The sequence below is a fragment of the Pelmatolapia mariae genome, linkage group LG1 (genome assembly GCF_036321145.2).
Source record: "Pelmatolapia mariae isolate MD_Pm_ZW linkage group LG1, Pm_UMD_F_2, whole genome shotgun sequence".
Lineage (NCBI taxonomy): Eukaryota > Metazoa > Chordata > Actinopteri > Cichliformes > Cichlidae > Pelmatolapia > Pelmatolapia mariae.
The window spans coordinates 34450599-34475719 of record NC_086227.1 but is presented as its reverse complement, the minus strand read 5'-3'; the positions used below and the strand labels follow the sequence as shown (position 1 = coordinate 34475719).

Here is a 25121-nt window from a genome sequence, read left to right as displayed (position 1 = left end):
TTCCCAATGGCACGTAAATGAAGACTTCATGATTTTTTTTAGATCCTGGATAACAAACCAGTGTAGTTTTCAAAATATGTAAATCTGACTTTTTTATTTCTCCTTTCAGACTCTTAAAGATCCCAACCTGTCAGCCAGGAAGGACTTCCAGAGAGAGGCCGAGCTGCTGACCAACCTGCAGCATGACCACATTGTTAAATTTTATGGCGTGTGCGTAGATGGAGACCCTCTCATTATGGTGTTCGAATACATGAAACATGGAGACCTCAACAAATTCCTCAGGTAAATTTTTTATTATTGAAAATTGAACATTTCTTGAAATTAGGAGGTTAACTTAACAATGCAAATATGTGCGAGTATGTCGGAACTACGCACCGGCTCATTCACAATACGTACAGTAAATGAAAGGCTTCAGTAAGACTAAAAACCTCAAATTCTTTTGTGAAATAGCTGCCGCAAATATCCGGCTTGCTTCACAGCTTTGTGCGTTAGCAAACACGAGTGCTTTAGTGCTTTTGTTCCATAATGTCAGACTGTACCAAGGGAAGTGACCTCTGATAAGCTTCAACAAAAGTGACACGATGTCGGTACACAAGCTCTTTGGTAATGGGAAGCTTCACTGGAGCTGATGTCAGTGTGCAAAGAAGGAATCTGGGAAAGAAGTCTGCTATTTCAAGAGTGTACACAGCAGCAGCAGTGTGTATGCACATGCATGTGTGTTTGTGTGTATGTGTGTGTGTGTGGTCGATCTTGTTTTTGAAATTTCAGCAATAGTTGAAAAGATGACATGTTACGATGGAGTGTGAGTGTGAATGTCTGTGTGCATTCAAGAGTGCGTGAAGACTTTCTGTTGGGAAATCATTCCTGAAATGAAAGGCAATGTCGCGAATGATGAAATTCTTTCATGCAAGGTGCAAGACGTAGCTGATTCTTGGTCTGTTGGTCCTGTTGGTCACATTTAAGAGATGAGATGTGCAGGGAATCAATAGGAGTGAATAGAAGATCTAACGTGCAGGTCCAAACTCAACCTTCAGATAAGCAGCAGGGCACCCTGCTCTTATTCACCTATTACTGTATGTCTGTGAAGTATAATAAGAAGGGGAAAGGCAAAAGAAAAAGTACTACTAATCCTCCAACAGCCGAGTGAAATTATAACAGACACACTAAAAACAAGAGGAAAATTGAGCTGCAATAAAATTCTGACTTGGGGATGGAAAAACAGCCCGAGAGAGTGAGAGAGCGGTAGTCCTCCCTGCATGACACCTGGTCTGTAATCACAGTGACGAGAAGGTGATGAGAACAGCAGGAAGTCTTCACAGGAAATGAGTTCTTCATCGTTACCCAGAAACCTGCAGTCAACCTGTTCTGGTAAATGTACAGTCCTGTGATGAAAATCCAGAGACTTGGTTAAAATTCCTGACAAGTTGGCCTACATGAAACTTTTGCCAAAGAAAAAAAATCTCTAAGCTCACAGCTTACGACCACAGAATTAAGAACAACAGACACATAAGAGTTTATCGCTGCCAGTAAAGCAGTGCTTGCAGAGTATAGTTCATTTGTTAATATTTCTAACAGTCTCCCTTTATTATGGTAATTATCCTCAATAGGTACAAAGAGGCACATATATTGCCAGGATAAGGGTTTATTAGAAGTATAAGGAGCTTTGGATTGCTTCTTAAAGGGCCAGGCTCGTTCAACATGTAGAATGTTCTCTAAAGGGTCCTATAGCCAGTAATTAAAGTGTAGCTATGAAACTTACAGTAGGAGAGAAGAAATAACAGAGTTCACTTTCTAATAAATAATAATGAAAGTTGGTTTTATAAGACAAGGCTGGAGCCTCGCTTGGGCACTAGACTGTAGTGCTTTAAACCTGCATTCTTTCAAATGGCCAGCAGGGGGTGGCTCCTCTGGAGCAAAAAGAAGTCTGGTTGTATACAAGTCTGTGAGAAAACAACCCCTCAGCTGCCTTAATCTGTGCTCAGTAAACACCTTCCTGATGAGTTTATGGTCTTAATTGCATCCTTCAAATTTGACTGGACGCAACATGATAATTCAAGTCTAACTGTAAAATGTTTAATAACACCACAGAGCTCAAGTCAACATTATCCAGAATCCACCAATATAAATTCACGTACATTAAATCATCATCCACTATTCTTTGTAATACAGAGCCCACGGCCCAGATGCCATGATCCTGGTAGATGGCCAGCCACTGCAGTCCAACGGAGAGCTGGGCCTTTCCCAGATGCTGCACATTGCCACCCAGATTGCCTCAGGCATGGTTTACCTGGCCTCCCAGCACTTTGTGCACAGAGATCTGGCTACCCGCAACTGCCTGGTGGGCAACGGCCTGCTGGTGAAGATTGGAGACTTCGGCATGTCCAGGGACATCTACAGCAGTGACTACTACAGGGTAAGCTTCAGCCGGTATTGTTTGGTTCGCTTGTTATTTTTGATTAAAAGAAAAAGCTGTGTGCAAGCGTGAGTGAGGCCGAAACGATTTCAACTTTTTCCACACCTCAGACAATTCTGCCATATTCATTTGGCCTCTTCTCTCTGTTGTCTTGTAATAAAGCCTTTGTAGCTCTTAGTAAGAAACATATTTCTAATGGGTGAAAGGTGTTACTCTGCTGCGTCATTTTATTTAATTTTTCTTTTCTGAGGAGAGTTATCAGCTCTCCCATCCATAATACAGCCCCAGGACTGCACAGCCAGCTATACATGCAGGCAAGGATGGAGCTGTTTAGCAGCATGGTAGGAGATGAGATGAGCCTGCTGAGCCTCTAGCCTAATGCTTAAAGGCTTGTTTATATAGCGTCCAATTCATGTCTTCTCTACTGTTTAACACGATTAGCGACGATGAATGCCAGGCGGCAACTACTTTGCTGAAGAATTTAGCATTTTTGCTGAACAAATATGTGGAGTGATGGCTGCTACAGATCTGGCTGCTTTAAAAAGCCTGGGCCTGTGAAATGACTTTAGGTGCGCCTGATTCTGTTTTCCCAGCGTGACAGCTGGGAACAGTTCGGACATTGCTTGGGGCAACGCCAGCAGTTATGAAGTACTTGCTGCTGGGTAAGCAGCTCTGCACGCATGAAATAATGTCTGAGGAAATTTGAGGGGAGATGCTTTTAGCAGTTGGTGCATGGGTCCATGTCCATCCACAATCCTTGTAACGGACATAAGAATGATTAAGATTATTTGTTCTTCTTATGAAGTAATTATTGCCAGATTCTGTGTGTACTTTTCAATGTCTGGGCTCTCATTGGGCAAAAGGGTTTCATAAAGTTGAGCTGAGGAAAAGTGTTGAGAAAACCACTGTAAAATTTAAAACACAAACATATATGTTTTCATTTCAAGTGTGACTTCAAACTCAGTCATTTTAAAGCATATTTGATGTTTTTGTGCACATGAAGCTACTTAATCTTTAGAATATTAAAGACTTCTCTAATATTCAGTGATATAGTTTGATGACATGTTCATTTGTCAGCCGCAGTTCTGAAATATATTATTCAATGCTATCAATGAGCTTACCATCAATAATTTATAAATTGTAAGAATGAAAATAGTAGTAGATTAAAAAAGTGGTAGTGTTGTTACCTTTGTTATGAAAAAAAATATTGTTGATCATTTTGAGAATAGAGTCGAAATTTCAAGATTAAAGTCCAAAATCTATTTTGAGAAAAACGTCAAAATGTGGAGATTACATTGTTGTTTCAAGTACTCTATATCCTGCTATACCTTCTCCAAAATGCCTTGTTTGGATGAGTTAGTAAAATAAATTGATCAGCTCTCTTGTGAAACAACATCCATCCTCTTTATTGGACGAGTGTGTAACCATCGATAACCTTGCATCTGTCCATTACCAGTCATTTCATGTTTTATGAATCTACTCTTCCGAGTTTGTGTGTTTTTCCCTCTGACCAGATGCAGGTTTCTGCACCATCTTTTCAACATCCTTATACTGATAACCACACTGTGTTTATGTGCTAAAAGAGAAATCATTTCCTTCCTTGTTACTTAAACCAATTCTGCAGTGTGATTTAGGGTACTTCAGGGTACAGCAGCTGTGCCAGTTTGTCTTGAAACAACAAATGTAATCTCCACATTTTGACTTTTTTCAAAAAATCATTCTCAAAATGATCAATAAGATATATTTTTTCTTACTTTGGCCCTAATACTCAGCAACAGAACAACAAACACTGTCATAAACATAAACAGACAAATCAAACTATTGCAGTCTACGACTGATTGAACACAACATTTAAGAGCATCTACACTGACAAAGAATATTCTTTTCTCCAACTTGTAAAATTAAATCTCCCCACCACAGTCCGAATCAGTTTGAGATCCTTCCAGTAGAAAGTAGTGGCATATTTGTTAAATAAGTGTGGTTTGCAGAGACACATATCTGATCTCCTGTACTAGATATGGTGCACTCATTTAAAAAAAAAACAAAAAAAAAACAACCTTAACCTAACAAATGTAAAATAGCTTGTATATAATCAGCATTTGTGTGCTGGAGGTAGAAAAAAAAGGTTTTGACCTAGAGGTCACAAGAAAAAGAGAAAGGGAAAAAAACAAGAGCTTTGCAAACAAGATTTTCAATGTTTGATACAGTTCAGGTAATAACACCTAAAACCTTAGTACAAGTTTGACCATTTCAACGTCATCTGAGCAATATGTCTGTGAAGGTTCTCAGTCATCCAGGTCATCGTAGTCTAACTGTCAGAACTGAAGAAACTTCTCGGATGAGAGGTGAAACGTCTTCAAGCAACTTAAAGAAGTCCAGACGCTTTTCTTTCCAAGCTCCTTAGTCATCTGAGCAGTTTTACTTGAGCATCTCAGATCTTAGAGAAAGTAGAGGGTCACTTTTTGCAGTTTAAGGAGGGTCATTTGCATTTAACACAGACTAAGTGGAGTAAAATGGGACTGTACAATATCCTAGATCATTTGTACATATGTAGGTTACATGTGTAGTAATCCCATAATGGAAATAATCCATTGAATGCAGGAAAAAAGGGTGATTAAGATCCAGAAAAATTATGCTGTCTCAATAATAATTAAATTGAAAACAAATTTGCAGCATGGCCCAGAGACTGTAGAGTCCATCCACAAAGGTGGCTTGGTCAGCTGTGCCCAAGCCCTTGGACCAATTACAAGGTATTGTGCTAGGTTATTTTCTAGTGCTGACTTTATATTATGATTGAATATTAGAATTTAGAATGATAAACAGCTAAATGACACATTGGAGAAAATTCTCTTCCCTTTAACCGTGAGCCCCTTCATGGAGCTCATGGTTGGATAATAGCTCTTGGTAGCTTTAGTGGTTCTTTGTGGACAAGTAAAGTTTAAAACAGACTGTTTCTTCATTTTATTTAAGAACCCATTTTATTTCCTCAGTCACAACCGATTTAGCAGCAGATACCAATCAGCTGGAAGATTAAATGGTTCAGTTGTCTGTTGCTGTTTTAACAATTATAAGCTTAATATATCAGTGCTGTGAGTTATTGGCTTGGTCTCAAAAGAAAGTAACTTCAAGAAGATTTAACAGATATAAAGCCAAATTGGGCAACCAGGGGATGTTTGACATGTTTTGTAAGCATTTAAGATTTTGTTTGTGTGAGTGAAACATGCAGTATAATATATTTAAGGGAGTGGGAAGCTGGGATCATGGGGGACCATGTCCTTGATATGTTCTGCTGGTTGTATGGGGTGTCCGTCAGAGCAGGTTGGACATGAGGGTGATAAGGTGAGCCTCCAAGCACACCTTATCACCCTGACTACCACCAGCAGAGGTCTCAGGTGGGGGTGATGAGCTCAGTCTCCAAACATGGTATGCTCCCCATTGACAGATGAAAACAAGCAGACGGTTGTTCTTGTGTAGTTATGCTCTGCGTAGGCTAACAAAGGGGCTAGGGGTAAACTTGTGCACACACACGCGCGCGCACACACACACACAGTGGGACAATGAAAAAAAAGGCCTTGCAGGAACAGCCTGGTGTGAAGAAATGAGTCAGTCTGTGTAACTTTTCCAGTTGAACATTAGCTTCAAACTCTGTGGTGAATTTATTGGAGAAATTTTAGATGGTTGAATAATTTATTGAATAATTTACTGAATCAGCACACACACACACACACAGTCTCTGCAGTGAGGAATGGAAATATTTTTTTAAATCACTATGTTGGGTTAGACAGAAACCAGAGAAATGGTTTGTAGAAGAAGAAAAAGGGAACCAGTCTTAGTTTGAATTTATCATGTATTTGTGTGCATTTGGATGTGTGTGGCCTGAATTACAGTGAAGCTGCTGTTTGGTGCGTTGGGATAGCATCAGTGCCCGCCTACACATAGGAATATTGACAGAGCCCGGAGATAAGGCGCTCCTAACAGTATTGGACACTTTCCCTGTGTTGAGTGATTATAAATAGCAGCGTCCTGCCAAGAGTACAATCCTCCCATAGCTGACTAGTCGTATCCATGCTCGTTGCCCAACAGACACTTTGCAGCAGGAGGGAACAACTTCAAGAAAAAGACGAATATTGTCCTAAATCACTTCCATCTGTCACATCCTCACACTGTAGGCACATACCTTTGTGTTGTTTCAAAGGAGACAACTGCATGAGCTAGTGCAGGCCGACGGCAGCACCCGAGCCTGCTCTGAAGTTGTTTTATACCAGTACCTCGCGATATATCAGGAAATGTTTTCCTGGGCTCGGAGAGTGAAGCACTGAATTATACATGGTTAGGTGGGAAAAATGACAGTGAATGCTCTAAAGGTGGCTAGGCATTAAAGCTGCAAGAATGAAAAGCAAGTCAGAAGCTGTTTTTGTTTTTCTGTTGTTGTTTTCGGAAAAGTTTCAGAAGCATCTGCAGGATAGATGAAGGGGCTCATGCAGGTTGTCTAAGAGTGTTATGTTGAATGTTCTGTCTAATCAGGAGTCCAAGGCAGCTTCTGATTTGTAAGAGTAATTAACAGCAATTTTGCAATTAGTGTCATATTCTGCTCCCAAGGCATGAAAAAGTGAAAAGTTCAGTGAAAACTTTTCAGTCTGGTTACTTGAAAGCTGCAGTCAGACTGTAATGCTGTGCACCAATTCTTCTAGTTTAAATAGAGGGTTGGACTCATTTTATTAACACTGACATAGAGGTTCTTCTCAGATGATAATACGTAAAGGCTTACATTTTTTTACTTTTTCAACAGTTCTTATTAAAAATTCTCCAGGCTTTTTACCTGCAATGTTTTCATTTAGCAAAGTTTGGGTTGTTTTTCATTTCTGAGGGCGCTGTAGGAAGTGGTGCTTGTGTGAAATGTGATTATGTACTCATGATTTTATATTTTCATTGTAAGTGTGGAAGATTAGGAAGCTTAAACTTAAGTGATTTTATCTAGAGTGCTGAGGTGGGGAAGACTGGAGGCAGGACAGTTGAAGGGGGTGGTACAATGGGCGGGACACCAAACCCATAAGATTTTGTTGACTTCCGGTTGTGAGCCAGACCTCGCTAGACGTAGCGGAAGTAGGCTAGTTAGCTAGGTCTCCGGATGCATCTGTATTTTATTGTGAAGTGCAAATAAAGACGTCTGATTTTGGAAATAAAAGTCTCCGATTGATCGCTACCATCAAAAAGAATCCGTGAAGTCGACATACTTAAGCAGCGCAAAACTGTCTAAATGTAAAGCTGATAATTACCAAGGATGAAAAATATGTGTCCGGTAAACCTTGCTTGGGTAAATAAGGAGAACAAAAATTCAAATCTTACACTTAGCATTTGTTAGAAAAATTGAAATGATTTTAGAGACACTGACTCATGGTTACGGACTATGGGATATCGAACACTGTTACAATCTAATGACTCATTTTCAAGGACTTAGTGTTCTTAGTGTCTCTGCCAGAAAGCCCGTGCTTACCTGCACTGCCTTTCTTTGAAGGAAAATGGTCACCAGGTTTCTCTTATTTTTCAAGGATCAAAGAAACGCTCCTCTGCTGCATTATTTATCAAGCACAAGCTCCGCAAAATTGTGTGAAGCTTGGTGCTAATGAGTACACAGGCCATATTTATTATTTCTGCATGGAGGGATAAAAAAAAAAGTCTGTTCTACCATTCCCCTTAGGTTTTCTTTTGTTTTGTTCTTGTCTCTTTGCCTAGAACACAGCTGTCTTATATGATGACTGCCGTATGGAGTAATAAATTTAGAAAATGTTTTTGCTTTCTTGTTGAGACGTAAATGGAGAGATTGATGGCACTCTTATACCTCTATGGGATATTTAAAGATAAAGCCAGCATCTGGTTAGCGTAACCTGACACAAAGATTGGAAATCATAAGTTCCAAACTATTTTTTAAAATACTGTATGAGCCATTTTTCAGTCTAAGAGATGTTTGCATGGAGTACAATCAGCAACTGTAGAAGGACTTTGGCAGTGACCCTGTGGACTAATGTCAAAGGGGTCCTTGTCCTGTTAGGATGAATCAGGATGTGCAGAGCCACAAACATGTCAGGCTGTCATATTGTTTTGTAGCATCACTTTATCATCAATACTGCTTCTTTTATTATACAATTATATTGTAAATCTTATAATCTTGACACTGATCACTGGTTTGCACTTTACATTTAACCCACTGTATTTGTTCTATTGAAGTGTACAAACATTTCCAAACCCAGCTGTATCTAAATAATTCATATTCAAGATGCAGCTCAAAGTCAGCAACAACAATGAGGCCCTACCTTTCTCCTCATTGTAGTATCAGCCTGGTGAGCTAGATACAGAAAATAAAGTACAATTGCATGATAGCTATAGTGAAACGTGTGTGTGTGTGTGTGTGTGTGTGTGTGTGTGTGTGTGTGTGTGTGTGTGTGTGTGCCTGTTTAAAAAAATAAATACCTTCAGAAAGTTTCACCACCCACTGGCGTGCAGTGGCCAGAGTAGATACCACTTTATCTCCACTTGGCAGCAGCGCAGCAGGTAGACACCTAATGGACATCATAGCCTCTAAAAGTGAACTTGTGTTCGTTGCTGTTTGAGCTGGGAGAGCAGAGATAGCAACACGGTTAAAGCAGGGAGAGAGAGTGTCTCAAGATGGTTATCGGGGCCCTTTAAGATGTCTCGGGCCTCCTAGGGCTCCCTACAGGCCACGGTGCGCCCATCGAAGAGCCCGACTGGGCCAGTAATCTATCCCCCTGCCATGCTGCTGTGCTCTCCACGCCGTTAATCCAATCACTCCCCTGCTACGGTGGGACAGGCAGAGCACTAATCCAGTTTACACAGCAACAAAAAAAGCCCCAGACTCATTCCTCACTCCCCGCAGAGCATTGCCAGCTTCTTGATGTGACATTGAGTGAGAAAGATGAGGATAATTACAGGGGCAATTATTTTATTTTTATTATGTGTTCAGCTTTTTTTTCTCCTTTTCCCCCATGTTCCAAGCTAATTACCATGGCCTTGTCACAAAAACCCAAGGTGATGGCATGCAATCATTTGGGAAGCAGCGAGTCAGCCACTTTTAATGCCCCTCGCCACGGCTGCTCCAGTTAAATCATTAGTATGCATCTGATGAGGCTGGGCCTTGCATGCAGTGGGCAGGGAGGACCTCAGATAAGTCATTTAGACTAACGGGAACTTAATTAATTTTGTTTAATCTTTATAAAGCTCCACAGGGGGACAGATTGGTATACAGCCCCTCGCCAACTTCTTCACCTCACACTCGGCCCACCTAGCTTACCTCGACCCAGAGGTTTTGCATAATAGGGGCGACTGGTCTCTGCATCAATATTGGCTTAATGTTGTGTACAATGCTAAACTGTGTCATGTGTAATGAGACCAGGTAGAGTCTAAGTCTGTGTTCATTTGGCCCTTAGCTTGAAGTGAAACCCTAAAGAATGAGTTTAAGGGTGTGTGGAAGATAGAACTACTGCCAGTGGCATTGTCAATAAGTGTGTTAATTCAGGATGTGGAGAAAGGGCACCTTATTTGGAACACCTCGTGAATTTATGTTTATCTTAATTACTGTTTTATCTGTCCTACCACTGAAGGAAGGAAAAACAGCAGCTTTGATTATCTTCCAAGGTGGTGACGGATCATAATTGTTTAGGCGGGGAGATGGCGGAGCAAGCCTCAAGAAATTAAGAGGTAAAGGATGCATCTGTGTAACACCTCAGATGCCCTTGAGCAACTTATAGAGAAGCACAACCGGGGTTCTATAGGATTCAGGAGAATGATACATTGATTCTTTGCACTTTACAACTCTACAGCGAGACACGGCCGAGCACAGCACTTAACCCCTGGCGGGTTTAGTGAAAGACTGTGGTTGTACTGGGCTGCTCTGAGGTATAAACATGTGTAAATGTGTCAATGTAAAGCAGGAGAATCGAGGTAAAACTCTGCAAATCCTCCTGGGATTTTTAGATAAAAAGAGGGAAAAGTTTTTAAAGCATAGGGCTCTGAATAATAGAAAGACTTAACATCGCTACACTTGACAGAAATGCAAATGTCTGTCATAACAAATAGAAATTCAAAATCCACATTATCTGTGAAGTATACTTTTAGCGATCCATGTTTCCAAACTGCTTTCAGAGACTGTTTTGGGCTCCACTTTTATATATTTCAGCCATTATGTTGACATTATTCATACTTAATTATTATTATTACATTTTTGTGAGAAAATGTGACAGTGGCCATTTTGATGAGTAAATCTTACAGGATACAATACATATATTAAGCATCTCCCATCCATATGGAAGTGAATGGATTTGAAGAATAATGAAAGTGTGTTATGTAAAGAAGAAACGTCCTCCAGTGTCCTCCAGTTTGACATGCTGGAGGTTAATGGAGTGTGATTCTGATTCTCAGTCAGCATATAGGTGTTGGTAAAGAATAGTGTCTCTATTGGTCTTGTTGACCTGCAGGCCCTGTGTACAAATATTGATTTGTGTTCAGTCCGAGGAAAGCATACAACTTTGGGATAACACTTCCAGGTAAACACTCTACACACCAGATATCGACTTAGTCAAGACACCTGAGACAAGGAGCTACAATCAGGAGTTCAAGACCCAAAATGGCACAAAATACCTACAACCAGGTATTTTGTGCCTACATAAACAAGGACACAAAAACACCTTGGGGTTCTTCTTTCTTGTAAGATGATAGGTTACCATTGTATATCTCATAACAAGGCTTACAAACCATTCACGAGGTAGTTCTGCTAGGCACCTTCATGAGTCTTTTTTCCACTGAACATTTTGGTTCACTTGTGTGTACAAAATTGTACGTGTGACTTTCAGTCATCAAAATTAACCTTTTCAAAAAAGGTTGTGTTCCTCTTTTAAATGTTAGTCTCACTTACAGGTTGAAATTTAGCCAAGTATAATATCTAACAACTTTTAAAAATGGAAATTGACACCTTTTTATCACTAAAATTAAACAGCTTGTACCCAACAAGTCATTTTTGAGTCATAACTATTTTCAACCTACTATCTGCCTGGTATAGCTGAACTTAGGGAAAATGCTAATGTTGGCTTGTTAATACAGGATGACTCATTTAGAGCATGAAATATAGATGAGCGACCTGTGGCTTTTTCGAAAAGCTTAGTTAATATGTTCTAAAAGCTACCATTTGAGTAGTGCTACAGTCACACTTGGGAAAACAGGGATTGAAGATTGTGATGAACAAAACTAAAGCAACCTTGTGCGGTAAGCATGATATCTTGTTGCCTTTGAAATGGTTCTTTCTGTCTGTGACCACTCACAGTCAGCTGCCATCTTCAAAGTGACTTTGGTGCGTGAAGGCCGAGATAACACAAGACCGTCAGTCTGCTGTTAGTTTGTGATTGAATGGAGTCAAGTTTGCAATTATACAAAATCGGTTTGTGATAATACGGTCATTAACTGTGACAAATCAGCAAAAATAGAGCACTTAAAACTGAAATTCATAAATTTAATTCCACAAATAATGACGTAGTTGCTGTCGGTTGCAATTTAGCTTCAAAATTACATAAAGATCACATAAATGCTCAGTAACCTTGCTTTTATGTACGAATATAACCAGAATACAACCAGTTGTCCCCCTACTGCAAAGAGATGCGTCTCAGACGAGTCCACTCTCATTCTGTCTGGGTTTATAGATTATTTTTATAAATGCATTAATCAGTCTTACAAATAATTATAAATAGTAATAGACGGTAACATATATAAAAATACAAAATGTTATAAATTGATAGCTTTTATGTAAAAATTACAGACTGTTCATTTCTTTGTAAGTGGGCAAGTGGTGAGTGGTGCAAATGTATAAATGTTTTCTTTATGTATCTAATTCAGTCTAAATATAGAATTAAGCTGTTAATTCTCTAAAGTGATTTACATCTCTCCTTTATTAGACTATGGATGGTAATATCTAATATTTACATTTATTCAGTTTAAAGTTTCCTAGTTCTACAGTGCAGGCCTCATATTAGATGCAGTACCAAGAATGCACCCAGCATTAAAATTATTAATTAGAATTAAAATGTTGATTTTTTACCGTGTGCTAAATCCGAGGATTAACGGTTTTCTGCATCATATTATCTCAAATTATTCCAACCTCTTAGCCAGGTTTGTGTTCCTGGTTATACTTTTTTTAACTGTTGTATGTTTTTGTTTATAGATTTTTTTTCACGATTTTATCACTGTTAGCTGATAACAGCTCTGATGGGAGGTGGTGACACTCATAGTAGAAGAGTCATAGGGCACATGAAACGTACTTTTTTGACTGACTGCACACACAGCCTGAAGCAGAGAGCCCAGCTCAACACAGAAACCTGAAACATGTGAACTAGCTAGCAATGCTAGCAAGCCCAGTTAACGAGGTGTGATTGCCATCCAGCACAGGCAAAGATATGATTATACTTACCAAAACTGAAGCACAAGCTTCTTGGATGCACTGCACTTCACAGCAAGACATATGATTTGTTAGATAATTCTATTAAAAGGGACCAACACCACATTCCTGGTGCATTTTTTGAGGCGAGCTTCATTTTTCAACCCAGGAGGTTGCTGCTTGATCTTCACTATATGCCTGTAAGGGCACCCAGTGTTGTCATTGATACTTTTGGGTATATTTTCTAAGACTGTGTCGTATGGTTTCCAAGACTGTCTTGTATAGTTTTACAAAAGACTAATTTGAAAGTAGCTAATAGTCAGTAGTGAAAGAGCTAACACATAAGCTTGGTGCTTTTAATAGATATTCGAGAAGGTTGCAGATGAAGGACATGTAGAGGAAAACAAACAGAGGCCTCTAACTCAGCAACTAAATATGATGAAGTGTACAAACTAAAGGACACTCTGAATAAATGCCCAGGAAGGAGTAGACTTTTGGCAAACTGACAAATCTTATGTCTCTTTGAAAACATCCACCAAGATTCATCTGCTACGTCAAGCTGACACACGGAGATTGTGTTTGACTTTCAAAGGAAATGTGCAATGAGCGCGCTACGGAACTAGGAGGTAATTAGTAAGACTTGAGCTGAGTTTTTTTTCTCGATACTTAAAATGCCACGCAGCACTCACAGCTGAAGGCACACAGATGTTGGAGCTGGTAAATGGAGTTGGGAAAAGAGCTTATTATGATTAAATGAATCTGATTGTGTTGTAACCCAGAGGTACAGATAGGAGGAACCATATGAGAGTGAATGCAGCTACAAGCTAAGGTTTTCCTAATGATGATTTCAGAGCCTATGGCACGTCTGACTGTGGATTTTATTTTGTCCTAAAGCACAGAAAATGAGCCCAAAAGAGTAGTTGACTGGCTAGCTTGCTGGATGGATGGATGGATAGATCAGTGAATGCATGGATGGATGGGTGGTTTTGATGATGGACAGATGATAGATGTGTGTCTGATATGCTGCAGGAGTGCTTTCACTGACTTGGAGATAAAAACCTCAAAGAGGCTTAAAATCCATCGTATTTTATCTCAACAGAACTGTCAAGATAACAACAGCAAAGGCCAAAAACTGAACCAGATAACACAAATAAATGACAGCAGGAAGTGATAGGGCAACAGAATGCTTAGAATTAGTATTGTAAGTAGTCATTTGTATTAGAATGTTACAAATGAATGGTGATTAAGTAGGATTAGGACATAAACTAGAACTATGTAGACTGCTGTCTTCTTAGTTCTATATGGCAACAAACACACTACTGGTTTAATACTAAGTGTCTATTAAAGGCTATTAGATGTTTACTCTTGGGAGTTAATTTGTAATCATAATCCTACTATCTTAAGCCTTTGTTTGGAAATGTTGAGAGTAACCTTTACCTCAGTAAAAAGTAAAGAAAAACATGTACTCATCATCCAAATATTTTTGTGCAGCTTTCACCACATCTGTTGTCTCATGAAATCAGCACATGGCCTGAGTATTGAACTTTAATCATGTGTTGACAAGTATGTGGTTATGACAGATAGGCTATTTAAGCCCTTTAAGCTATTTTCTGATTGCCAGAAAACTTTTCTGGCAATCTGTGAACCTAAAAATTTCTCCTGCAAAGGTCAGACCACCTGCATGTTAAAAACAAAAATCTGTTTCTAATACACTTAAAGCGTTCACTGTAATCACTGTAAGTGATACTGCACTCATATTCTGAGCTGAAACTTGCAATACTTTGCAGCTCATTCCCACATCGGTCTTATTCAACCCGACACGGCCATGATTAAAACACAGTCACTGACACGAATGGGAAATAGATCTTAAAACAATGCCTGCTAATGGAAGCTGATGATTAATGGGTGATTGTCTAATCGATTAATATCCACCCTGAAAGGATTTACAGCAAGGGGAGACTTCATTTCATGTGCTGCTGGTTTACAGACACCAAACTGCTTCAAGCTGATATGTGCTATTCTTCAACTGTCCCTGCCTCGTGCAGATCTTAGAAACGCATGTTTGCATGCCGCTATGTTGAATTTAATCACATTCCTTAGAAGCCACATGAACGTCTTTACCATGATGGCGCATAAGTGTGTATTCAGCAGCTCTCTTATCCCCTTGGTTGATTTATTTAAAAACTGATTAAATTCCACATTCAGCTCCATGCTGTGAGACTTTGATCCTCTGCTTAATGCCTGTACTTCTGCAGAGAAAGGATTGCTGTTTTACTTAAGAACAAAGGGGCCATTTTATATGATAACCTAAAGTATTTCTGTTGCTTCAATGCATACAGAGCTGTCAGCATTTTTCTATATTGCATCAGTGTCAACATTCAGCAGCACAGCCGGCATTCATGAAATGTTAAGCCCAGAGTATCAGTTACATGTATGGACAGTTAATCCCCAGGCACCAGGGAGTTGTGTTGATGACTGAGTCTTCTTATCTCTGTCTTAGCTGCAACATTTCTGTTTGCAATAAAGATCTCCTCTCCCCTCTCCTCTATTCTCCTCTCAGGTTGGAGGACACACCATGCTACCTATTCGCTGGATGCCCCCAGAGAGCATCATGTACAGGAAGTTCTCCACGGAAAGCGATGTCTGGAGCTTTGGAGTCATTCTGTGGGAGATCTTTACCTATGGGAAGCAGCCTTGGTTTCAGCTGGGTAACAACGAGGTAAAAAGTGCCTGAAGCACGATAGATAAACCTTCACAAGATATAGCACACACACACATTATCAAAGGCTGAATTGCAGAATCTCATGCACACACTGGAAATTATAGCTCCAGGTCATCTAGTGGTAAATGTGAAAGTCTACTTTTCCATTTCCAAACATCAAGTAGGGCAGCTTATTGCAAAGCACATCAAAATCTTTCCCCACATGTCGTCAGCAGTGGGAAAAGGCTGAAATCCCGAGCTTGCTAATAGCAGATTTAAATGACCACTGCTATTCTGGATCTTAATCTACTGCCTCGTGTTGTTTCTTCACTCTTTGGTGAGGTGATAAATTGATGCCCATGCCCACATTACATAACGCCCGTGAGCGGTCTGTTTTTTCATTGAAGTCTTTGCTTTAAATCAATAAAATTCAATTAGGATTACGCTTGTAGGGTAAGCCCAGGCATTACAATAGAATAGAAATATCAATAGAAGTGTCAATGTGCTTTTGGGCTTTATACAAATTTGATATTTTCATATTTTTCTGCATCTTGCGCAGAAGAAGTTTTGAGGCATACTAAATGAAACACTTGGCTGATTAAACTGTGATGAGATGAGTGCTTTATTATATCACAGCCAAAGAAGGTAAATTGTTTTCCAAATGTAATTTTGTACCTACAGGTAGTACAGATGAAATTCTTGTACTTGTTATTCACATGCCTGTTATTTAGTTGTTGTCATTGTTTAAATCGTTGAAAAATTACTGCAATAATTATAAATGAGCATAAGTGACTCAGTGACAGTGGGTACTGTAGGAACATGTTTCAAACACGCATCACACTTCTGGGCTCCACTGGCTCCACTATCATCCTCTACGGAGCTACACCGATCAGCTTGTCTGCTTTTTTGTTTTTGTTTGATTGGTTGGTTTTTTGATATCTCTAAATACAGCAAAGAATAATATATGTACTCTATACAGAGAAATACATTCTTTAGCAGAGAGTGTGATGCATTTTCTGTGTCAGACATGTCTCAAACAGTTATTCTGCTTAGTTAACCAAGACACCTGTTTTAGTTTTATATGTGATAGCAAAATGGAATAGCAGGTTACCCCATGGTGTCATGGTCTGTGTGCAGGCAGGCAGGAAAAGGACCTGATATGCAGACTCACAGAGGCAGAACTCAGACTCAAAAACCACAGCTTTATTGCTGGCAAACACAAAACAAAACCTAAACTGGGAGAGCTAGAAATGGGGCATGAAAACAGAATACACAGGCTAGTACTAGGGACGACGCGACAATGAAGGGGAACACATGCAGACACTAAATACAGGTGGGGAACAGGGCAGAGAGCAAACACCTGGGAAACACGGCTGAAACTAATTACAAAGACGAGATTGGGAGGAAGCAAAACGGAATACATTGACCTTCAAAGTAAAACAGGAAACAGACTGGGCACAGAACAAAACCTCAAAACTAGAATACAAAAAAAGAATTCATAATACAAGAAGTCATATTTCACCTCCTAAGACCTGAACTCTTCCACGGCATACATTTTTAATTTCTCATTGATATTTGGGCTGATTGGGACCCGATGAATGTAAAAACAAAGAATTACCAGATTTTTTTTTTACCTAATTTTTGTTTCTGAGAAAAATGAGAGTCACATATGAGGATATTCATTTAAAATTTCGATAGAACAGTAGCAGTATAATGTCCTCATAAGTGGATATCAGGCCCTTGTAGAGCAAAATTGAGTATTTTGGTCTAAATAACCAAAAATGTGATGTCCACATACGTGGACGCCAGGTCCCAGGATTTTAAAGGAGAAATCATAGAATAACAACAATAATACACAAAACACTGGGTCATCGACCAAGGACCGTGACACATGGACCATCAAATAAATGTTGGTGCTTGAATTTAAGTAAAAGCTGTAAGAAATTTTAATGTTCTGGGTACCATGTTTGGTATGATCTCTCCAGTTAAAATAATGAATATAAAATTTTTCGAAGAAAGAAGTTGGAAGGAAGCAGAAAACTAATGCAAACCACTCCAGAACAAGGTGTTCACACATTGTTTCTCACTTCTCCAAAATCTCTATCATGGAAGTTGTGAGTGTAAAGTTATCATGACCCACAGCAGACACATTATTGGAAAATAAACCATAAATCTCATTTAATCTGCTATGCAGAAAGCAAAAGGTGAAAACTACACTGCGTGCTAAATTGATGGTCAAGGATATTATAGCCAACCTGCTCTGTTTCGTGCAGCCCCTCTTGTCTTGGCCTATTAGCTGCTGATCCCAGTCCAGCATTATTACATCTGCCCTCACGCTGCTGCTTATCTGTCCTCTCAAGTTGCTTATTATGTGAGGGGGTTGGAGTTATGCTTTGTACTGGGATCAGAGACCCCAACTGTGATCATAGAACTAGGGTGACTAATCACACCCTTGTTTTCACTTTCACTTGTCTATTAGTACATGTTATCATATTTGCAAGTATATGATGTATGTACGAAGGACGCGTTCTACAATCTGAATCTCAGATGGGAAGTGAGACTACTCTAGGCTCTAATTGAGTCCAAGTACTATGTCAAGGAAAAATAAAGGTTGTAAATCACCAAAGCCCTGCAGAATACATATTATCTATATTATCTGACTTTAATCACCAGAACTGTAACAATAAGTGGTCACACAAAGGTAGGCGTCAGCTTGATAAGTCACATGAAAGGGTGCAAATAACCAACCAGAAACATTGACAGGTCTACTTACAACAGAGCAGCTGACTTGACAAACAAAGATAAAACTATACTATGGGAAGAGTATGAATAATTTAAACACTTAATACAGGCTGAAAACAACACAGCTGCTACAGCCAAAGCAGCAGATTGTGAATGTGTGTGGTCAGTAAGACTGGAGAAGACCTGATATATTAATAAAGTCTCGCTTATTTGAAGCCAGAGAGGGAAGCTGAGAAAAATGCTGACTGTGTAAGTTAACAGATTTATCGATATCACAGCTCTATCATTACGACGCAGAGGAACCTGATGGATTACAATTGTTATTCCATTAAATTAATGCAGCCCCCATGATGTTTAATAACATCAAACATGAGCTTAGTCTCTGTGCAAATTTAATAATAATAATAACTTTATGTGCATAGCGCTTATAAAGCACACTTTTACAAAGTGCTTTACAATTTGAATGAAAGCCGACACATGCAGACACATAGTTAACCATATGGTCCCAGTGTCATCACAGTATATACATGCATGCATTTATGTAAACTGTGGCCCAAATTAGTGGGCAAAATCCTTTTTTTCAGCAGATTTAGGCGACCTAATACGCTGAGGAGGACTGTTCCAAAGTTTAGGTGGTTGTGGTTTTAAAATAGTGTGGATCAATAAAACAATCCTCATTTTTCTTTATCATTAACAACAAAAAACAGGGGGAAAAATAAAATCCAAATGCTAATAAAAAGGATAAGATAGACAGAGGGAAAAGGAGGGAAAGGAACAAAATCAGAAATTAAAACCAAGAGACTAAACATGAGAAAACTAAATAAAAGAGGAAGTAAACCAACAGAGAGACAAAACAGACTGAGGGTGTACTCACACTAAGCATGGTTGCCTCGTACCAACACCAAGTGTGTTTGTCCCATCTTCCCACTGCCTCGCTGTCCTGTGCTCATACTGCTCTTTACATGCAGACCCAAGTACACTTCACTTTGTTTCAACATCTCAACTTCGCTTCAGAGAGCACAATGAGGTTCATGATTTTATGCATTTTGTAGCTTAATTGGAAGCGGTGACACACTGGCCTCTCGCATGCGTTACAGATTTGCTATTTACATAACACAGTGATTTTCACAGGGGCAGGCACTGTCACTGAGGAAGCATTCGAATACCAATCACACTACTTGTGTACCGTGCTTTGGTCTAACTGAGCAAGGCTCATGTCTTCAGTTGGACCAGAGCACAGTTCACTTGACTGCAGCCGTGCACACACCAATCACATTACTGTTAGAAGTAGAACTGGTTTGGGGGATTAAACACGTGTACAGTGCGCCATAAAACTAAACATAACTGAGAGAAAAGAGAAAACCAGGAATGCAAAGAACAAAAACTGTACCAACAAACAAATTAAGGACCCCAAAAACATGACATTCCCCCACCCCCTGCAGTGGCTCTATGCACCACAGTTAGAGAAGCACTGGGTGGATTTTCCAAAGCTACTGCTTGATTGTAGCGCTTGTGATTGTGGAATTATGCATAAAGGCTCCAGTCAGTCTTAAAGGTAGCCCGTCCGCATTTGGAGACTCTTATCATCTGGGGATGAGACATGACAGATGAAATATAACAGAAAGTAAACAAACGGTAGAACAGTAGATCAAGTGTGTCCCTCCTGTTTTGTTCTAATAACGTGTACTGCTGTCTTGAGTAAAGTAAAGTCACATTTATTTAAACACAGATCAAGTTTGTCATACGTTCCTTCCAGAAAATTAGGCTTTAGATATCAGTAGATTATCAAATCCTTTGTTCTGACACTGTTGTTGTGCTGCAAACTTGCAAGAGCGTGAAATTGCATGACACCATAATATGCCTTACGGGGAAAGTTTCTGTTTTCCCTCTTCAGCTGTGTTGTTAATTTCTACGCCTTGAAAAGTGAAAACTTAAAAAAAGATGTTTGAGCTAGTTTTGATTAGTACACAAGTGTGAAGTGTAAATAATGTTAAGAAATCACAGTTTTTCCATAACATGACCCACCCCCCCAATCATTTCACACAAATAGATTGCTATCCATTCTTTTAAAGTACAGTGCCCTGGAAAATGAAGCCAAATTATCACGACAGCAGTGAGTCATCTGGCTAATTAGTGCGCAAGCACAATAGAGAAAAGATCAATCAGCCTTTTAACAACATCTAAAACATCCCAGCCCCACCAAATAGTCAGTATTATTGTTAGTTTGTGCTGTGGGACAGAAAAAAAAAGTCTTGTTTCCCTTTTATTATTGCCCAAATTTAGGATTGAATGTGTTCTGTTTATTTCTTTCATCTCCGTTTCATTAGTTCAAACCTCAAAGGACATTTCTGCTCAGTGTCACCGCTTTCTCATTATGAACAAACCAAAGCAATCAGTCAGTGAGAATCTCCTGTTTCACTCCACTGCTCTGTCTCCTCTGCAGGTCATTGAGTGCATAACCCAGGGTCGGGTTCTGGAGAGGCCACGGATTTGTCCTAAGGAGGTTTATGACATCATGCTAGGCTGCTGGCAGCGGGAACCACAGCAGCGACTGAACATTAAGGACATTCAGAAGGTCCTGTTCGCCATGGGAAAAGCCACGCCGGTCTACCTGGACATCCTGGGCTAGCAGCGGCCCGTGAGTGGCCTCACCAGACGCAAAGATCGACAGAGACATACAGACAGAACGACCCACACGGATCCAGGAATAACCAAACCAACCTGCTTCACTGTCGAAAAAACACCTGCATTGTTTGGGAAGGACTTAAGTGCCTGCAACACTTTTGGATATAGTGGATAAAACGTATTCAAAAAAACACGCACTTTTACATTTTGTTTACTTGTGTATAAGATGTACAGGTTTGAAGAAGACTTTTTTTTTTTTTGTTTTTCCTTGAAAAACTGCAAAAATACACAAAAATGGAGACCGAAAGGAAAGTGGACTGGCAGTAGGAAGGGGCCGCAATTTGATTATATTATGGAGAGAAGACATCAGAGTTCAAATCTATCCTAGGTTTGGTTTTATGAATATATATAGAAATATTACATATATTTTATATTTATTTCTTTTTGTCAAGGTGTTGAAGGGTCTCCCATGTGTGTTGCTAAGGGCTTGGCCCTGTCTGAAGACGCCACCGACAAACTATTGGCAGGGACTTGACGTTGGAAGCCTTACTTGCACTCTGATTGGCTGGCTCTGAGCTCATAAAGGGAGCTCTTTGGAATAACACTGGATGGTTGGAAAATAGCAGCGCTCTATAGAGGACCTACCCAGTCAGACAACTGACAAATCTATTTTAATTTAAAGATAATGTACATATTGTAAAATTCTATGTGTCAGAATTATGTTAACTTATTTTTTCCGATGTTACTTTGATTCCTTTTCTGACTGTGATCTGGGTGGCTAAAGTATAAAGCTATGGTATTTGTTTTCATCCTAATCCAGAGGAGATTTCCTTGGGAATTACTCGTGTCAGTGCTGGTTGTCTAATGTGGTGAAGGTGAATGCCAGTGAATACAATGCGAAAAGCCCACTGACACCGAATCAAAGAGACTTTGGCGAACGTGGGATGACTCAGAGCCATGGTTCAACATGACACTTTCCAAAGAGGTGATGAAACCTCGGATTCACGTTCCTTTTCATTTGCTTTTTATGGCAAGAATTATAAGTTGGTTAGTAATATCTCACGCCTCACCCCTTAAATACACATACACACGCTTTGTCAAATTCAAGCTTTTTGATGTAAAACTGCTTAAAAAAAACAGCGTTTTTGTAGCTTTGAGTGTATTCATCATTTGTGAGTCGCAGGGTTGTTGTCTTGAATTAAACAGCCTATTGTATGTGTTAAAGGAACTATTTGACATTTTGACCAATATGATTGCTTTCTTGCTGAGAGTTATAACAAATGCAGCTTTTATATCTTATTTTTTAATATGTGGCTACAGGTTTCAGCACATGGTCAGCTCAGCTTAGTAAAAAAAGCATCAGCTAGTTAAGCTTTTTTTTAAAACTTGTTGAAAAGCACATTGACATTTTAACTAACACATATATTTATCCTGATAGAGCTTATATGTAGCTTTGTGAATAATAAGTAATGTTTTAACTTAAAAATAATTATATAAAAAGCTTTTTCTTTTAAATCGAATATTATTTATTCAGTTTCTGTTCTGCTCTGAATTTTATTGTTAGGCCTATTTCAGATTTTTTTTTATTCAATCATGAAATTGTAATGGAAAACCTGCCAAGTAATTGTTATGTCCCAATTTAAGCCGAATATACTCAAAACTGCTACTGATTTACGAAAAGGAAAAAAACTGCTAGAGTGAGTAGCCAATTAGAAACGATTAAAACAGTGAACCCCAAACGTCAGACCACTCACACTCCGATTAAAATGTTAAAATCTTACGCAGTCGATGTAAAACTTTAATCACATCTCTGGTCATTACACAAGTAGAACATTCAACATTTCTTTTCCATTTTCATGGATACCTTTTGATGTTTGTTGAACTTTATTCTCCATAAACAGCTTCATTTTCAAAATTAAGTTCTTTCAACTAATAAGATATAAGAAGCATCCAGGATTAGAAAGAGGTCAGAAATGAAGAATAATAGCAAACCCAAGTAAAAAAAAAAAAATCCTTAACAACTTCAAAAGAAAAACTTTAATAGAAAAATCAACTTGAGTTTGTAACCAATCCCTTAGATTAAAACCAGAAGGATTATTATTTGCGTTAACCTATATAACAGCACTTTATCGGATAGGTTTATACAGTAGGATTAAGTACTTTGTCCACATGTAAACACCCTGGAAGCTGTTTTTCACAAACTCAGTTCTCCTAAAATTGTAATTTAAATTGCCATTTAGAAAACACTTGTGGCCTCCAGTATCTTTACTTTGTGAATCCGGTGATTAGACCAATTTGTTATGCTTTTAACAATCAATTTAGTTGTTTAGCTTATTTTTAAAGTAAGTATGTTCAACATTCATGTTATAGCTGCAAAAACAGATTTTTTAGAAGCGTCAGTTAAAGCCATAGCTAGAGTTTTGATTGATAAACATCAGTACTTTTGAAGACTTTACAAACAAACTTGAAAATGTAAGTAATAGCCGTGCTGCTTTGCTAGTAAATTTCTGCTGACTGTAGCATTGTTCCTTACATTGTAACAGATTTTAAAATTTAAGCTCAAAAGGATTTAACATACAATGTGTCATAAAATGTGAAACATTTCTCAAAAATACAGTTCAGTGGAATAAGCTAATTGGGTAAGCTACACTGGACATGGAGGGTTAGCTAGCTTTGGTTTCTTATGTGTTGATTGTGTTGAATTGAGGTTATTGGCCAACTTTCTTTCTCCCCACACTGAAGTGCATTTTCAGATGTTGGGAGCCTAATTTTGTTGCAAACAGCTATTCCCTATTTCCAGCGTTTCAGCCAGGCGAAGCTCACAAGCTGTTGGTGCTAGCTATACATTGTCAATACCGATATGAGAGCTGCATTGATCTTATCATCTAACACTCAGCAAGAAAGCGAAATAGGATATTTTCCCCAATGTAGACCTTTTTAAAGTATTATAGGTTGATGTCATCAGGATCCTATCACTATACACGCTGTTAAAAGAAACACATTGCGTTTTTATTACTATTATCATGATTTCTCTTCCATCAGCTGTACAAGAATGATGTTGGCTGATTAGAAAAACACTCCTGTTACAATTACAGAGAGGCGGCTGCAGCAGGCAGATACTAGTCTTAATTTTTGGACTGTACACGAAAAATAATAATCACTGAAGTGGATCAGCTAATTGTGTGGTATCATTGCATTTTTTAAAAAAATAATTACAGTATTAACTTAAAGAGAAAATATGAAGAGTTTTGTTCCAAAATCTGATCCAATTCGACTCAAAGCCTACAACGAAAAAGATATTTTACTTGTGAAAAATCTCATAATTAAGTGCTCAGTTGAAAAAATGAGTTATTTCTTATAGAGTGGATCCTGAAGCATTCTCACACACTGAATGATAAACCTCAGGCAACTATTTTATTTCATGTTGTATCTGGATATAGAGTGGTTTACAAAGGAGCTCTTCACATCTCTTCCTTATTATCTTGACATGAATTCTCACAGTATCACAATGTTGTCTCTGTTTCCCTTGGGACTGTGTAAATCATTAATGAGCATTTGGTTATTTCAAGTATTTTGTATGAAAGGCGAGATCCAGTCCATTGAGTTACCCAAAGCATTGAGTTTTTGTGTATTCTCTTGTGGTAAAGATAAACGCTTAAAGACATTATGACACAGACCGTGAGCGTTTGCAGGGTATTGTAATCCTTTCATGGTGAGTTGAATATTCTTTAAAAAGTCTTTTTTTTCTTTTCTTGGATGAACTAACTGAACACTTTTTGAAGCAAAGTTGGCATATTACCATGTACACATGTTACAGAATATTAAAATGTGGTATAACATCTGCAGTATATAAAATACTGGTATTCCATGATAGATCTTTGTATTAATGTGACTCTCTTAAGAAAATGTCTTCAAACAATCAGACGATCTCTTTTTCCATTTTGTCCTGTCTTATAAAGATGTGTGAATTTGACTAAATCTTGTCTTCATCTAAATCTCTCACAAAGCTGAACAGCATGGGTTCAGTGTGTGTCTGTGTTGTCTTCTCCTCTTCTATCCATTGTTGATGTGATAGAAGTGATAGAAATGTCTTTTTCTCAGGTAGTTTGGTATTTCTACAGGTATATAGTTTATATCCTTGGACACTACAGGATGAGTCCAAGGGGAAGCCTATTCTTCTGAAAAATGAAGCCAATGCTGTTTAT

The 25121-nt window shown here is 38.8% G+C and overlaps 1 protein-coding gene across 3 annotated transcripts in view; it reads left to right on the top strand.

Moving 5' to 3' along the window:
* ntrk3b (neurotrophic tyrosine kinase, receptor, type 3b) overlaps positions 1-24854 on the top strand; it is a 209748-nt gene extending 184894 nt beyond the window's left edge. For all 3 annotated transcript variants that reach the window (XM_063479739.1, XM_063479731.1, XM_063479725.1), the window contains 4 exons: positions 110-282; positions 2170-2413; positions 15409-15567; positions 20735-24854. In XM_063479739.1, the coding sequence (XP_063335809.1) occupies positions 110-282; positions 2170-2413; positions 15409-15567; positions 20735-20920 (762 nt within the window). In that variant the 3' untranslated portion in view covers positions 20921-24854. The remainder of the gene's footprint in view (positions 1-109; positions 283-2169; positions 2414-15408; positions 15568-20734) is intronic.
* The last annotated feature ends 267 nt before the right edge of the window (positions 24855-25121 follow it).